This window comes from Narcine bancroftii, chromosome 9, assembly GCF_036971445.1.
Source record: "Narcine bancroftii isolate sNarBan1 chromosome 9, sNarBan1.hap1, whole genome shotgun sequence".
Lineage (NCBI taxonomy): Eukaryota > Metazoa > Chordata > Chondrichthyes > Torpediniformes > Narcinidae > Narcine > Narcine bancroftii.
Window position 1 is genome coordinate 87,250,274 of NC_091477.1, and position 16,438 is coordinate 87,266,711.

Below are 16,438 nucleotides of genomic sequence, written 5' to 3' on the forward strand. Positions count from 1 at the left end.
TCATAGGTGCCAGATACCAGGGGTTTTACTATACACAGAATTGTTACAAATCACACTCTATCAAATCAAAAGTACAAAGAGCTGTGATAGCATTATTACATGGGGAAAGCTAATGCGAGTAATGAGATTTTCAAGATAAAAGAAAATGTAGCTTCCAAACATATGGTGTCATTGACATTGTAAGAATGCCCCATGGCGTTCTATGGGAGCATTACTGAACCCAACTGATATTCATCCAGGTAAGAAATAAAAGGCAAATATATAAAGAGGAGGATGTTAAGGATTTAGGAAGGAAATTCTGAATCGTAGCATTTCAGGAGTCCAATTGAAGATAGCCACAAACAGTGGAGCAAATTTATTCAAAGGTACTCTTGGTAGTCAAATTCAGCATAGAGTCAGTATCATGGAGAGATGTTAATGGTAAAGATTAGAGAAATTGGAATCAAGATTTTGGAAGGAAGTGAAAATTTAAAGTCATACATTATCTTCCTGATAAGATGCAAATAAATCTCAATTATCAGAGGAATGGTGGGTAAAAATTACTTGACATGTGTTTCATATGAGGAGCATGGTTATGGATTCCTTCAAGTTTGCAGAATAAAATAAAGAAGATATCCCATGAATCATTAAAACCAGTCATGCAAAGTGAAATGATCAGGCCAATAGATAAAAACACAAGAATGCTTTGCACTTGCACATACTTCACAAAACCTTGGAGCAGTCCACAGCATTTATAGTTGACTAATCCTCTTGGAATATAATGCAAAGTTTGAAATGTGCTAGTCATCTATCAGACAGTAACTTTCCACAAACAGCAGTTCCACAATTGTCCAGACCACCTATCTAGGTTTGAGAGCAAATAATATATTGGTTATTGGACTGCAGATAAAATTCTAGTTAAGATAAATGAACTTCTCCACATCCTGTGATGGCAGATTTGGTGACATTTTAAGAATATCTCTGAACAAAATTATCTCTGATGCGTTTTGTTATTGTACTGAAACTGTATTCCAAGTTTATGTCTGGTAAAGAATGGACGATATAATGATTTGAAGGAGGAAAAGGATAAAGAACAAAGCTTTAGGGAAAATTTAAAAAAAAACATATTCTTTTCTTCTGCTTTCTTAGGGTCTGCTCCCTTGTCCATTTTTCCCTCCCCACCAATCATCCCCTTAGTAGCTACTGTCATGGTCGTGTACTTACCTTCACCGGAGGGGTGCCAGCCACTGCTCATGACATAGCACATGAATAATAGCACACATGAGCTGGTGTATTGCGCGTCAGTATATGGGTGATGAATCTCAAACACAGGAAGAGGAGAGTGTGAGCATCAGTGAGCCAATGAGAAGGTCAGAGGAGTTTAGCTGGATGGAGTTTGGGAAGTTGAGGAATGCATTGTTGTGTCTAGTGAATAATAAGAAAGAAAGCTGACTTCATGGTATGCTGAAAGAAATGAGTGAGTGTATTCTTTATTTGTTTGTAAGCTGTGTTAAATCAGTGCTGTTACATTACCCCTGTGGCTGCAAGAAATGCTGCCCTTGTGCCCACACCTCCTTCGCATCCCGTCCACTTCGCATTCAGAGTCCCAAATAGACATTCTAAGTGAAAAAAAACACTTCACTTATGAATCTGCAGGAGCCATCTTCTGCATTCGGTGCTCCTATTGTGACCTCCTCTGCACTGGGGAGATTGGACACAGACTGGGAGATCACTTCATTGAGCACCTTCACTCTGGTCCACTGCATTAGTGGGATATCCCAGTGGCAATCCATTTTAATTCCTTGCCCCATTCGCGTGTCCATGGTCTCATGCACTGCCAGTCTGAGACCACCCAAAAATTGGAGGAATCACACCTCATATAATTCATTCTGGACATCTTCCAATCAGATGACATTAACATTGACTTCTCTGGTTTCCATTAGCTTCACTTCCCCCTACCCTGTATCTCCCCTTGTCCTATTCCAATGACTCTCCCCATCCCCATGTCTTTCCTCTTTCCCTTTCCCTATGTCTCTCCCCTTTCCTATCCCTATGTCTCTCCCCTTCCCCATCCCTATCTTCCTTGCCTCCCCCTCTCTCCTCCATCTCCTTTACACCAGGTTTGCAATCACAGAGCCACCCAGTCTCCTGATCAATTCTCACCTTTCCTCTGACCTACCATCCATGCCAAATTATGGCCTTTTACCTGTTGGCCTTTGCTCCTCCCCCAGCCTTTTTAATTCAGATGCCTGCCTGCTTTTTGCTTATATCTTGAAGAAGGACTCTGGTCCGAAACGTTGGTTAAATATCTTCACCTCCAAGGATGCTGTGTGACCTGCTGAGTTCCTTCAGAAGTTTTGTGTTTTTAATACAATCAGAGCATCTGTAGACTTTTGTGTTTAATTAAATTCTGTTCTTCACCTACTCAAAAGTCTTACAACGCAAGTCCACTACAAAATGATGCCCCAGATTGCATAAAATACCCAGTAGGGATCATTCCTGCTCTGGGCAATGAGACATACAGTGTGTTAGCATACATGAAATGATTTTAATAATAGAAAATATAAATTATTCTATCGATAAGTGGAGCTGGAACAAATGATCATTTTTATGCATTAAAATTATTTGTAGATGTAGGTCAATCATAACTGTTGCAGATTTATTAACAAATGAAAATACTCTTTTTCATAAAGTAGTTATAATTGTTTGCTTTGGAGTATCTAATCATCCACCTGTGACAAACAGATTCTAAATCCCTAAAAATTACCAATTTTCCTGAATCCTTTACCAGTTTCATTGACCACTATATAGTCATTCTGTGCATTTTAAAAAATAAAACATTTTAAAATGTTCATACAGTAAATGAATACAATGTTTCACAGACAAGCAAAAATGGATTCAATCATCAGAAATGCACCTTGTTCATTATTTTGATCTGGGGAAAGGCGAGTGTTCTTTGGAAAAAGCATTTTGAAACCAGTTTTAAAGATTGTGGATACTTAACATTTATGAAACATTTTTTGAATTTCGGTACAGTTTCAATCGATTTTTCAACTTCGATTATACAGGTTAAATAAGTGCAAACCAGCAGAAATCAGAACATTTATATCCTTAATATCATTACCTTGAATGTAAATAGCTTTATGACCTTTGGTGATGCTCAGTATATGCCAAGGATCCTTTGAGCCATTAGGGAAGACTATTCGACTTCCTTTAATATTAAGGCCTCCATAGTTTTCATTGGTGTGCTGCACAGCCTCAGCTACTACAGTATGATTAAAGGCAGGACCAAATAAATCTATGCATTGCTGAAGTTTGTAACTAAAACAGAAAAATAAAACAAGTATTTGTAAAAAAAAAATCCCTTTTATTCATAATTAATAAAGACTTCAGAGAAAGACTTTTGTATTATACCCTTGAATTATACAAAAAAACAAATGTGATCTGTAAGTATTAATTTTGAATTTACAAAATAAATTTTCAATGAGATAACTTTGATGAAAATTGTAGCATATGATAAAAAAAAATAGTTGAACCCTGCATTTTGTGCAAGTAATGGGTTAATTCCTTTAATGTTTAATGTTAATCGAATCCACGCTGCTGAAGATCCAACTGCGCTGGGTAGGTCACGTCTCCAGAATGGAGGACCATCGCCTTCCCAAGATCGTGTTCTATGATGAGCTCTCCACTGGCCACCGAGACAGAGGTGCACCAAAGAAGAGGTACAAAGACTGCCAAAGAAATCTCTTGGTGCCTGCCACATTGACCACCGCCAGTGGGCTGATATCGGCTCCAACCGTGCATCTTGGCGCCTCACAGTTCGGCGGGCAGCAACCTCCTTTGAAGAAGACCGCAGAGCCCACCTCACTGACAAAAGACAAAGGAGGAAAAACCCAACCCACCAATTTTCCCTTGCCACCGCTGCAACCGTGTCTGCCTGTCCCGCATCGGACTTGTCAACCACAAACGAGCCTGCAGCTGACGTGGACATTACCCCTCCATAAATCTTCGTCTGTGAAGCCAAGCCAAAGAGAAAGAGAGTAGGAGGAGAAGATCTCAATTTAAAAAAAGACTCACATTAGTGCATTAAACTGCATGATCTTAGAGTGTCCCAAAGTGCTGTACGATCACTGAAATACGCAAGATTTCAGTCCAAAACCTCATCTAAAAGACTTCGATCCTTCTTTCACAAAGCAGAGAAGAGGCAACTAAAAATTATGTTCATGTCAGGAGTGAATTTGGATTCCACAGTTGTCTTGCAAAGATACTGTATAGCCAACATACAACTGGCATGTTTGATGACTTCCTCTTGTTTTCTGTTCATTTTATCCTTATGCTCCCAAATTGGAAATTTCAGTGTGAATTCCCACTGGCAAAGCCAATGTACAACTGGCATAACTTTCTGTGTAACTTGGCTTACTGATTGTCAACAAAACAGAGTCTGAAGCTTGCTCATAAGCAACTTCTATATTCCAAATGTGCAGAGTCATCCTGGAAAGCGAACATTTTGTTCTAATATCAAATACATGAACTTAGCAAGAAGAAACCTTCAAAACAAAAAGTATCAAAACAAAAGCAGAATAAATTATTTGAATAGCTGTTTCCTAAATGTCACTCTAACCATTGGTAACTGTTTTACTACTGGGAAATTTTGCTATTTAAATCACTTATTTTTGCTTTCATTGTACAAAATACAATCCGGTAAACAAAATTAGCCCAGGCAATGCATTCACTATTGCAGTCATTAATCTTCCATGGTAGACCATTGAATGCTGATATAATAACTTATCAAGCAAGAGGTAACAGTTAATGTGTTATCTAGTCTAAGTAGGGCTAGGTAATGATCAGTAATGCATAACAAGTGGCAGTAAAGGTCATCACAACATTTACCTTTTTTGTTGCTTTGGGCAAGAACTGTGAGTTCCCAACAGGACTCATAATTTTGCAGCGTTAACAATTTATCTTTTGTGTGCTTGGCCCTTGTGAATGTTGGATGTTCCCTAATAACCAAGGTTTATGCTGAAAGAATAACAGTACAGACAACAGCAAAGCAAGTGAAGAGGTAGGAGGTCTCCCATCTGCATCTGCAATGGCATCACGTCTAAGATCCTTCAGTGACAACATTATTCTGACCTCAGAACTGTCCAGAGCCATCAACTAGGAATGTATAAGGGCATGGAATTCTGGCTGACAAGACTGACAACTGCCTACTCCAGTAGTAAAACAGGCACGCCAATCAGAGAGACCATCCCTTCACAGATTTACATGCATTTTCTTTTTGTGTCCTGCTGCACAGTAAACTGGAAGTAGTCAGCAATAAAGGCAACCAACAATGTGTACTATAAACTATCAATATTGTGTTCTAAGGTTTAGAACAAAGATGTTACTTATGATTCTGTCATAAACTGTACAATAGAGGCAACTGGTGATTTCATTAAATATAAGATTTGCATTTACATAGTATTGTCTGTGCCTTAAAAACATCTCAAAGCAGTTTACTGGCAACAAAGAGCTTTAGAAATGTATGAAATATTTTCAAGAGCAGAATCCAATGTGATAGGTGCTCCTTGACACCACTATGTAAGATGGAAGTGTATATCTTATTTTAGTATCCCTATGCCATCAGTGTTCTGTGATTAGTAAGGGATTACATAAGGTGGTATGTGAATGGATTCCCTTCCCAGAGAATCACTGCTCTAGACCCAATTGTTACTGAAATATTTTCCTTGAGAAAAATTGTCATTGGTCCATTTCTTTTGGAGTTATGAAACCTTGCCCATAACAAGTCAATGAGGTTTTCAATCTTTTTCTTTCAACCCACATACCATCTGAAGCAATCCCTTACTAATCACAGAGCACCAATGGCATAGGGAATACTTAAAGTGGTATGTGAATGGAAAGAAAGAGGTTGAGAATCACTGGTATAGACGATGTATACTATCTTGTGTAGATGTTGTAATATATCAATTGCAAAGTTCGTAAACTCGATTACTGGCCCTCTGCAAAATGCTGTGGTCTCAACTCATTCTATTTTGTTCTTTTTAGAACAATGAATCTTTGCCTGCCTAATGCAATTATTTCCTTCAGTTCTTAGCAACTACATGTTTTTACTCTCTCTTTAAGCATGTAAAATAAGAAGTATTATTAAAAGTTTAAAAGTATGCAGATAGTATCTCTGGATACATTAAGTTGATGCTTCTGCTCAATTACCTTCATTGAAAATGTTAGAATGATACAGAAAACAATATACCAAAGAACCCAGAGATCTTCCTTCTAAGTAACATAAAAAACAAAGAATTTGGAATTGATTTGGATGATGCACAAAAAAGATTTGTTAAGATAGCTCTAGCCGTAGCAAAAAAATGTATTATGTCAACCTGGAAATCGGAAGATAATTTGAAAATACAACAATGGTATATAGAAATGAATAAATGTATTCCATTAGAAAAAATAACATATAGTTTAAGAAATAATATTGAAATATTTGAACAAATATGGGAGCCTTACATGAAACACAATAGCGAAAACCTACCGGGGACATTCACTACCTAAATTAACGAAAGGAGAAGGAAATGAAAAGAATTGACTCAGTGGAATTTCTTGTTTATTTTTATTGAATGACAACATTGTTTGACTGGTTTAATGTATCTTAGATTTTGTACTTTAAATGGACGGGAGGGGGGAGGTAGGGAGGGTGGGATGGGAGGAGTGGGGGGGGAGAAAATGGCACTGTATATATTTGAAAAGGAAAAAGTATGTATCATGGTTAATGTGGTTTATGGTGTGAAAAATAAAAAAATTAAAAAAAAGAAAATGTTAGAATGTTAACTCTGTTTTTTTCTCTGTCTGTAAATGCTTTTGTTTTAATATTAAACAAGGATTAGTGAAGTTTAGTTGATGAAAGCCATTTTGTCGAGAACAATTCTCACCTCCAGAATGACAATGTAGAATGTAAATGTCAGCATTAAGGTATTTGCATGGTACAATTCTACCATCTTATTTACTACATTTTTATTGAGTCAGTATAATTATGACAGGTACTCATATTTCATATATCATTTAAACACAGATGGAAACCATTCAGCACATTATCAATACATTCTCATCGATCCTGTTCCCCCATTTTTGATTCTGAAATCTGTTTACTCATATGCCCAGCAGCTCTTGGTTTTCACCCATATACACCAGGGACAACTTATTCAATTAAGCTTTTGACCATTACCTTATACTTATCCTGAGCATAGCCATTCAGCACAGTGACTACTGCTAACTCCAAAGCCTTAACTTTATGCATATGCCTTTCTAGTATGCTGGATGTGAGCGAGTGGACAGACTGGAGACAGACTGTGAGCTCTGAAGCTGCAGCTTGAATGTTTATTTAAACTTTGCGCGCTTGCTTTTCAGCGGAGTGTGCAGACGCACACGCCAACTTCCATCGTAGAGTGGAAGAGATGGAAGAAAGTCACTATCTCTGCCGCGACTACCCGCCAACCACGCGGAACAAGTGGGGCCAGTTCATCGCGGCAAATTGGTGCATCGCCACATAACCCCCCCCCCCCACCCCCAGAACTGGCACCAATGGTGACTTGGCAAGGTGGCCGCTGCACTAGGGCTGGCTGTGTCTGATCAAGATGTGCCGGTTTCAGGCGGTCTACCGTGAAGATGTCCTCTCTCTCGCCGACCTGGAAAGTGAAAGTGGAGGTGGTGTGGTGGAGCACCTTGTAGGGGTGCTGGAGTGGTGCTCTGTGGCCACCCATATGTACAAACACAAAAGCACAAATCATTAAATCTGAGGGCACTCGAGTGGGGGGTTTATAGTGTCTGGTTAGGGCTGGCAGAGCCAGGGTACCTAGTTTCTGGCAGAGACGCAGCAGATCTTCGGCAGGGTCCTGGGGCTGTTGTGTGAAGGAGGGTAGGAACTCACCTGGCACTGTGAGGGTGTCACTGTAGAGCTGTTCCATGGTGGAGGCCTGCAGGTCCTCTTTTGGGGTTGTGCGGAAGCTGAGGAGGACCCAGGGAAGCTCATCCACTCAGTTGGAGCCATCTAGGTGTACCATGAGGGAAGCCTTGAGGTGAAGATGGAACCTCTCAACCAGACCATTGGATTGGGGGTTTGAGAGTCAGTGTGGTGCAAGTCAGTGCCCAGGATTTGGCAAGGTTGGACCATAGGGACGACGTGAATAGGGTCCCCCGGTCCATGGTAATGTGTGAGGGAATGCCAAAATGGGCAATCCAGGAGAAGAGGAATATCCTGGCATGTGTTTGCAGCTATGTCAGGGGAGGGGAACTGCCTCGGGCCACCTCGTGTGCCTGTTGACCATGAAGTACCTCTGTCCTCTAGAGATGGGAAGGGGCCCGACAACGTCCACATGTTGGAAACAGCACTGGCGGGCGGATGTGGGTCTGGATTTTTGCCAGTTGGCAGTCAGGGCATGCCCTAGCCCTCTCTGTGACACACTTGCATAGGCCATGCCAGACGAATCTGGTTGAGACCATGTGGATTGTGGTGCAGATGGAGGGGTGAGACAAACCATGTATTAGGTGGAACACCTCCTTGCGCCATTTTGTTGGGACCACTGGCCAAGGAATGTCAGTGGAGATGTTGAAGATAATAGTGGTCTTGCCATCATCGAATAGCGCGTCTTCCAACTGGAGGCTGATCAGGGCTGTGCGATAACAGGGCTGTGCGATAACAGGATCTCCAACTGCAGTTGCTCTTTGGTACCATGTGCAGAGGTGAGGACCATGGGCTATCTGACCTGCGGACAATGCCCAGCTCTTCTATGCGTGCAAACTCCTCTCTTGTGAGCTTGAGCTTGTCGGATGTCAGCCAATAGCCTAGGAGTGAATTGGCAGAACTTTGGTTGAAATGTGGTGCTGCACCCCATGGGGTGGCTGAGTAGCTGAGAACAGTGTTCGCAGGATGGCTGGGAACTCAGCAAGGAGGCATGAGTAGCAGTTTGTAGCCATTTGACATTCCGAGAAGGATGGTTTGAAATGTCTCTGCGTGTACCAGCCATCTGCCTCGCAGGTCGACGAGGAGGGAGTATGCCCGGAGAAAGTCTGCTCCCAGCAGGGGCTTGTTGACTGTAGCTGGGGTGAAACGAGCAGGATTGATGACATTTTCATGCATCTGACCCACAGTGTTGGTGATAGAAGCATAGGCATGGCTCTGTGGAACTTTGAGGCTGGCGGGAAGGGTGCTTATCTGCTGGAGGGCTTGGTTTGCGGGGTATTTGTTATTGCAGTTTGATTATTTGGTAAAGGGCCTCTGGATCTTCACGATTCATGTGGTATAGGACATCATCCCTAGTAGCCACCTTCCTAGGGTCACTGAAATCGGTGTCAGCGAGTGGGAGGCGACTGTCCTCAGGCATTTGCTCCAGAGAGGCCTGTTTGAACATAAGGCAAGGCTTATGCCCCCTAAACCATTGAGGTGCAGAGCCTGGCTGCCCTTTTGTGGCGTGAGAGGTGGCTATGAGGAGGTTTTTTAAGGCCAGGTACTTACCCTCCTCCGATGGCGCCTGGATTAGGTCATCCATACAGGCAGCAGTGTCCTTGTCGAGACAATTGACAATATAGAAGTACCTGGTGGAGTCCGAGGAGATTTGCTTAAGCTGGAAATGGGCCTCCATCTGGCCAAACCAGGTGCAGGGCCTGTTGGTCCAGAATGTGGGTAGCTTGAGCGCTACGACACCGACCATTACAGGATCCTTGCAGCAAGAGACTACAGAACATGGAGACTCATCAGGGTCACCAAATGTAGTGTGCTGGATACGAGCGAGTGAACAGAATGGAGACACAGACTCTGAGCTCTGAAGTCACAGCAGGAATGTTTATTTAAATTTCGTTTGTTTGCTTTTCAGCGGAGTGGTCAGACCGTGCATATGCTCTGCCGCTAGCATCACGCTGATGCAAGCACACACACCAACTTCTGTCATGGAAGAGCGTCGTCATCTCTGCCGCAACTGCCCCACCGACCATGCGGAACAAGTAGGGCCGGTTCGTCTCAACAGATTTGTGTGTCACCACACCCTTATCTTTTATGTTCTTCATTAATCATGCACGTTTTCCGCAACCTTCATCAAGTGGAGATGATTTTAGTCTTTTGCTCAAACAGTGTAACAGAATGTGGTTTGTTTACAAAAATGGGAAAGCACCTTTCCTTCCCACATTTAATATTATCGAAGCACAATGAGATTTTTTAGTAATTCACTTACATTTGTGGTTTAGATCTTTCTTCACTGGTTTTGTGCTCCACTGATTAACTTCTCAAAATTATTGTGATTAAATTATATGTTAACTTGTTCAAGATGTGTGAAAATATACTGTTAGTGGAACACAATGTGCTGCAAACAAAGTCAGATTCTTATGAATAGCATATTCTTGAAATATCCTACATTTCACTGAAAATTTAATCAAAAATGCTGAGAATTAATTTTTAAAAAGATGAATAATGAATAGAAGCAAACAGCAAGCATCAGATAATCCAGAATTCAACTTACCTAAGGGGAAAGCCCGAAAAAGGCTGCAGCAATGATTGAGTTGACTGATAATAGCCAAATTCTGTACATGACTGATAAGCCCATTGTCTGCCTGGAATGAGTAAAAACATGCAAAAATACATTGTGACTAATTGCATAAACATGTAAAAATACTTTGCGACTAAGTGGGTTAAGGCAAAAGATCAAGTTATGCTCAGCCAGATACCTTGGGTTTGCTGTCCACCAGTGAACCAGTCAGAGTAGCAATTCTCATATCATAAATCATGGAAGAAATTCCTTCCTGCTTCTGACCAGAACCAATGAAGCCAATCAAAATATTTGTCAACATTTTTAAATGAACAGCATCAAGCTTGATTTGCTCTCCCAAGGTTGAATATTCAGCCAACACAAACCATGAGAGAAAACTCATCACTCCAGCATCCAATGGTCAGAGAACTGAAGCCCAGAATAAGATGACGGCTTCAGCTCAGAAAGGGGAAAATCGCGGGGAAGGGGCGGAACACTTAAAAGTACTGGAGTTAAAAAGTTCTAAAGTATCTCAGCAGGTGAAATATAGGCATTTTCTATCTTCACAATCTTTTCAGAATATTTTTTGGATAATTACATGTTAACATGAGAATGAGATTGGAAGTATTGGGGAGACATTGAGCACAAGGTTTCTGACTGTGATTCAAGAACGCCCACACAATGCAGCATATTTGAAACACTAATATCATTCATAGCATGCAATTTCTTCAGCTGATTTAGGTTGATACATATAAATTACATACGAGAAAAAAATTGTACTTTTCTTGTATTTTGTAACTTACATTTATATGTTTTATACGCAGTAGGTCATATGAAAACAAAGCAATCTAGATTATAAAGCCTTAATATCATTTATTACACTTTGAAAGAATTCACTTGCTTTTATGTTCAGAAAGTTCTACATAATGAGAGTTGATATTATTTCAAACAATGACAGTTTCATTGAATACAATGGGAAATAAATCGTTATTGGAAGCAATCATGAATGATTCAGTTTTGAGCATTTGCCTCCATTAATATTTCTTTATGGCTTATTCACTCAGAAAATGCAGAATTTGTCAACATTTATAACAAATATTAATATTAAACAAAGACCTCAATTAAATACTGTTGGCCAATAAGATGTAATGTCTCCTTTATAAATCCTTCAGTATTTAAATTATTTACATTTTTCTGTAGTTCAGTTTCTAAAATAAACTTTCAGGTATACTATGAATCCAATCTAAAATCAGAACTTATGGAGGTGGAGGAAGGGAAAGGGACTGAAAGGGTTCTACGACAAGAATCTCACATTGATTCAATGGATTGAATACTCCTTCTGTGCAGTAATAATTCAACAATTCTATGTGATAATGTAACAAATCCAACCAAACAAAATAGGTTATGTCACAAACAAAATGATTATTAATGAGAAAATTGCAGAATGGGTCAATAGTAAAGCCTTTCTCTAGTACCCACTCCCCACATACATGGTGTGATATCTGGAAGGTGGGGACCATGTTTAAGTTATGTGGTTACTGTAGTAACAGAGACTAGTAAAACCATATTGCTTTCACCATGATTGACACAAACTGTCCTGCTGGCAAAAATCAGTTCACCTGTCAATGTGTCCATAAAACATGTCCAAGCTAGTAGCTGATTTGATCTTACATAATAATAATTAAATATGGATAAATAATCAGCTTTTTAACCAATTAATAGTTTCAAAATGGGGAAAGCTTTCTGGAAAAATAGGTTACAACTCCCCCTTTTCCTCACGCACTCATTTTTAACATCAGTAGTAGTCTTGTACAGTACCTGTAAACTGAATGGTTAAATAGATGGCTTTGATCTTCCACGCAGATTGGTATGAATAGTCTGAGTTTTAATTTGGAGGTGTGATCTATGCAAAAGATGAACTCTGGAGGAATAGTCATTTAATGAAGGTATTTTAAAGAGCCAAAAATAGAATAGGTTTTTATTGTGGATTAGAAATTATAATTCATTGCTAAACTGGCGTTACCATAATGCCTTAGTGACCATTTCCTTCATGCGCTCCTAGTTCAGATTTAAGATGTGATAATGCAACTAATGCCCAGGGCTTTGGGCACTACCGCACAGGCTTGGTTCTGGATGACAGTGGAGAGGGAATACCTGTGGCTGAAGTTCCATTTGGAACATTCGGAACTCTCAATACCCTTCAGAGTTTAAATGAGGGAGACCGATGGTGGGATGCTCCAGTTACAGCACACATGTCAAACTCTGGCCCGCGGGCCAAATTAATAATTATATTTGGCCCGCGAGATCATTTCAAAAATGTATTAGAGGTGGCCCGCCCTGCAGCGAGAGCCGATGCTGTTTTTTGGTAATGTCACCCCCACCATCCTCCCCCTTCATTGCACATCCTTCCCCATTGTAACACGAGAAATTGTAACACGAGAAGTCTGTCGATGTCATCAGCCGGCAAGCCGGTTGGAAGGCTCCCCGCACAACCAGTCACTTCTCCCACCTGTCGAGCGGTGCGTCGGATGGGCGAGCGCCTGTGATTTCCTGTCAGCGCGACGGGCATGGCAGGCTGCGCACGGACCCCGGGCAGCGCGAGCCCCGCGCGACTGGCACCGGACGGCCCTTCCACAGCGCGAGTGCACTTCTCCCGGTCGCCACGGCCTTCAGCGCTTGCACCCGCGCGGACCCCAGGGACGGCTGGTTTGGCCCTGCACGTGAAGAGAGAGATGGTGGCTGTCCGCAAAGGCTGATCGGCAGCGCACTGGGCCTGAGTGGGTGGGTAAGCAGGGGTGGGCAGAGAGTGTAGGTGAGGAGTAATGGGCAGGGGAAGTTATGGTGGTGCGAGGGGCAGTTAGAGGGAGGGATGAGTAGAATGAGGGGTGGATAGGGATGAGGTAAAAGGGGAGGGGCAGGGCGAGTAGGGGAGGGGTGATTAGAGGGTGAGAGACGGGTAGAGGGAGGAACAGGTTGAGGGGAGAGGCTGTAGAGGGGCATGTATAGGATGGGGTGGGTAGAGGCAGAGCGAGTGGAGTGAGGGGTGAGTAGAGGTTGGGTAAAGGACTGGTCAGGTAGAGGGATGGTGGGTCGAGGGTGAATAGAGGCCTAGAACCTGAGGAGTGAGCAGGAAATGCTGAGTCCTGATGCAGGCCAAAATGGACACAGCCTGTGAATGCTGACTACATCTCCACAGGGTTCAAATAGGTTTCCCTCAGGTCAAGCAAAGGGTGAACTTGAGCTACCTACTCCTGACCTGTAACATTATCCTCCTAAAGTTATATCCTAAAGTTTAACATTACATATGTTGAAAGAAGAGAAAACATGCAGATGTTGTTGAAAATTTTCAATAAATATTTAGTTCGGCCCTCGACTTAGTCCAAGTTTTTAATTTTGGCCCTCCGTGAATTTGAGTTTGACACCCCTGAGTTACAGGATAAACAGTTTCCAATTTCTGAGGCAGGATTCTTTCTCATCAGATGTGTTGTAGAATATGAAGGCCAACAAATCTGTTATGTGGGGAGTGATAAGATAGCCAGGAATTTCACTGTTATTCACAGAGACAGATTGAGAATGGTGATGAGAATGGTGGGTTAGATAGTTTTTGGTTATGGGTAGCATGCTGGGCCTGGAGGAAATACTCCTGCACCCTTTGGCCATCAAGCAGTGCAGGAAAGCCATTTACCTCGTACCTTTAGCTGCTCTTGCACGCTTTTCATTGGTGGATTTCTCCATAGCTTGGGAAATCCAGCCACCTGAGATTAAAAATCCTTATGTCTATTAATATGGCAGCAGGCAGCCTTGTGTAATATTCAGAAGACCAGATCCTTCCCATCAAACTTCAATAAGACTAGAAATGAGTGGGATAATATCTCCAGCAAAACACAAAACCATGCATTTTTGAGAGTTGGGATTCAGCCCAATATTTCACCAACTCTGATCTTTATAGGCTTGCTCAACATCAGAAGAATATCTGGTGACAATTAATAAAAGCAAGAAATATTCTTTTTAATTAAATATATTTTTGTGCTTTTGATTGTACTGTGGAATCCATCCAATTAGTTCATTGTGATAGATACCATGGCAATGCAGGCCCATGAAAGAGAATAAAATCACAGCAATAAGATATTATTGATGTTAAGTCTTACTCTGTGAGATTAAACTCATAATATATTTCAAATAAAGTCTACAACTATTTTTTAACTAATTTCAAATTCCAAGAAAGAATAAGAGAGCAGTTTTGAAGTACTGATTACTTCCCTACTTCCATCTGCTGCTGGAGCAGCCCAGGAGGTGTTCATCATATCAGATAAAAACTTTCTGTAACTTGCATCCAGACACTTTACTTCATCCGTATCCAGTAGGAGCTGCGAGACCTTAGCATATCTCTGGTAAGGAATGCCCAGCGATGAATTTTCCATGATAGTACAGAGCATATCAATTGTAATGTTGGTGCCTTTTGGGTCCTATTTACAAAACATTCAGATGAAATATTGAGACATTTAGAGGGAATCATGAGAAAAATGCATGAGATAATTACTTATCCTTAACCCTCCTGCTCTCCATTATCTTCAAACAGATAAGGCTCAAAAGTAAATTAATAGTCATTTAATGAAGGTATTTCAAAGAGCCAAAAATAGAATAGGATTTTATTGTGGATTAGAAATTATAATTCTTGCTAAACTGGCATTACCATAATGCCTTAGTGACCATTTCCTTCATGCGCTCCTAGTTCAGATTTAAGATGTGATAATGCAACTAATGCTTAAGGCTTTGGGCACTACTGCACAGGCTTGGTTCTGGATGACAGTGGAGAGGGAATACCTGTGGCTGAAGTTCCATTTGGAACATATGGACATTTAGTGTGGTTATGTGTAAGGGGATGTCAGGATGATCAGGATTGTGGTGTACTTCTATGTTTTATGTTTGAGAACAATGGAGGAATACAAGGTCATCTATAAATATACTTGGTGATTACTTGGGGACCATAACCTCCATCAGATGTCTTGATGACTGGAGGGATGTTGGGGGTTGCAGAAGGATCAAAAAGGGAAGGGTCAGGAGCATCAGTGACTGGGGCCTAACCTTACAAATTAGTAGGCGACATTGCATGGTATGGGGCAGTGGCAATTGCTGCAGACTGTGGGGGCAGGGGAGGGGTGGGGGGGAAGGTGGAGTGAATGAATTGCATAAAGATCAATGATGAAAGGAGATTTACTTTATAGGGGTTCTGATCCAGAACTGCAATGTGAAGATTGAACTGCCCAAGTGTGACTAACAATAGTTGCTCCCAAGACAAATTTCCCGAGAAGGAGCATTTTGAGGACATTTTGATAGATGTACAAGGGTAAACCAGTCCATGATGGTTCTTTTTTTCTTTGGCTTGGCTTCGCGGACGAAGATTTATGGAGGGGGTAAAAAGTCCACGTCAGCTGCAGGCTCGTTTGTGGCTGACGAGTCCGATGCGGGACAGGCAGACACGGTTGCAGCGGTTGCAGGGGAAAATTGGTTGGTTGGGGTTGGGTGTTGGGTTTTTCCTTTGCCTTTTGTCAGTGAGGTGGGCTCTGCGGTCTTCTTCAAAGGAGGTTGCTGCCCGCCAAACTGTGAGGCGCCAAGATGCACGGTTTGAGGTGTTATCAGCCCACTGGTGGTGGTCAATGTGGCAGGCACCAAGAGATTTCTTTAGGCAGTCCTTGTACCTTTTCTTTGGTGCACCTCTGTCATGGTGGCCAGTGGAGAGCTCGTCATATAACACGATCTTGGGATCTTGGGATGGTTCTAAACATATCTATAATCACCATCCTGTTTCATAACAGATAGCATCTATTTTCATTTGCATGACAGATAAATAATCAATGCCATCGAATTGAATTTCCAGACAGAGGAACTATAAATCTATGAAAACTACTCCTTTACATATAAGAGGTCACAGATAAGCTGCTTAAGGG

General features: G+C 41.4%; 1 protein-coding gene across 6 annotated transcripts in view; it reads right to left on the reverse strand.

Moving 5' to 3' along the window:
* The window catches only part of prss59 (serine protease 59, putative), a 63,341-nt gene that overhangs the window by 21,157 nt on the left and 25,746 nt on the right, over nt 1-16,438 (reverse strand). For 2 of the 6 annotated variants that reach the window (XM_069896724.1, XM_069896723.1), the window contains exons 6-8: nt 14,755-14,956; nt 10,485-10,575; nt 3,104-3,300 (exon numbers count right to left, since the gene is read on the reverse strand). In XM_069896724.1, the coding sequence (XP_069752825.1) occupies nt 3,104-3,300; nt 10,485-10,575; nt 14,755-14,956 (490 nt within the window). Of the gene's footprint in view, nt 1-3,103; nt 3,301-9,795; nt 10,386-10,484; nt 10,576-12,999; nt 13,205-14,754; nt 14,957-16,438 lie in introns of those variants that run through there. The other 4 variants (XM_069896727.1, XM_069896726.1, XM_069896729.1 and 1 more) reach the window with 4 other exon arrangements.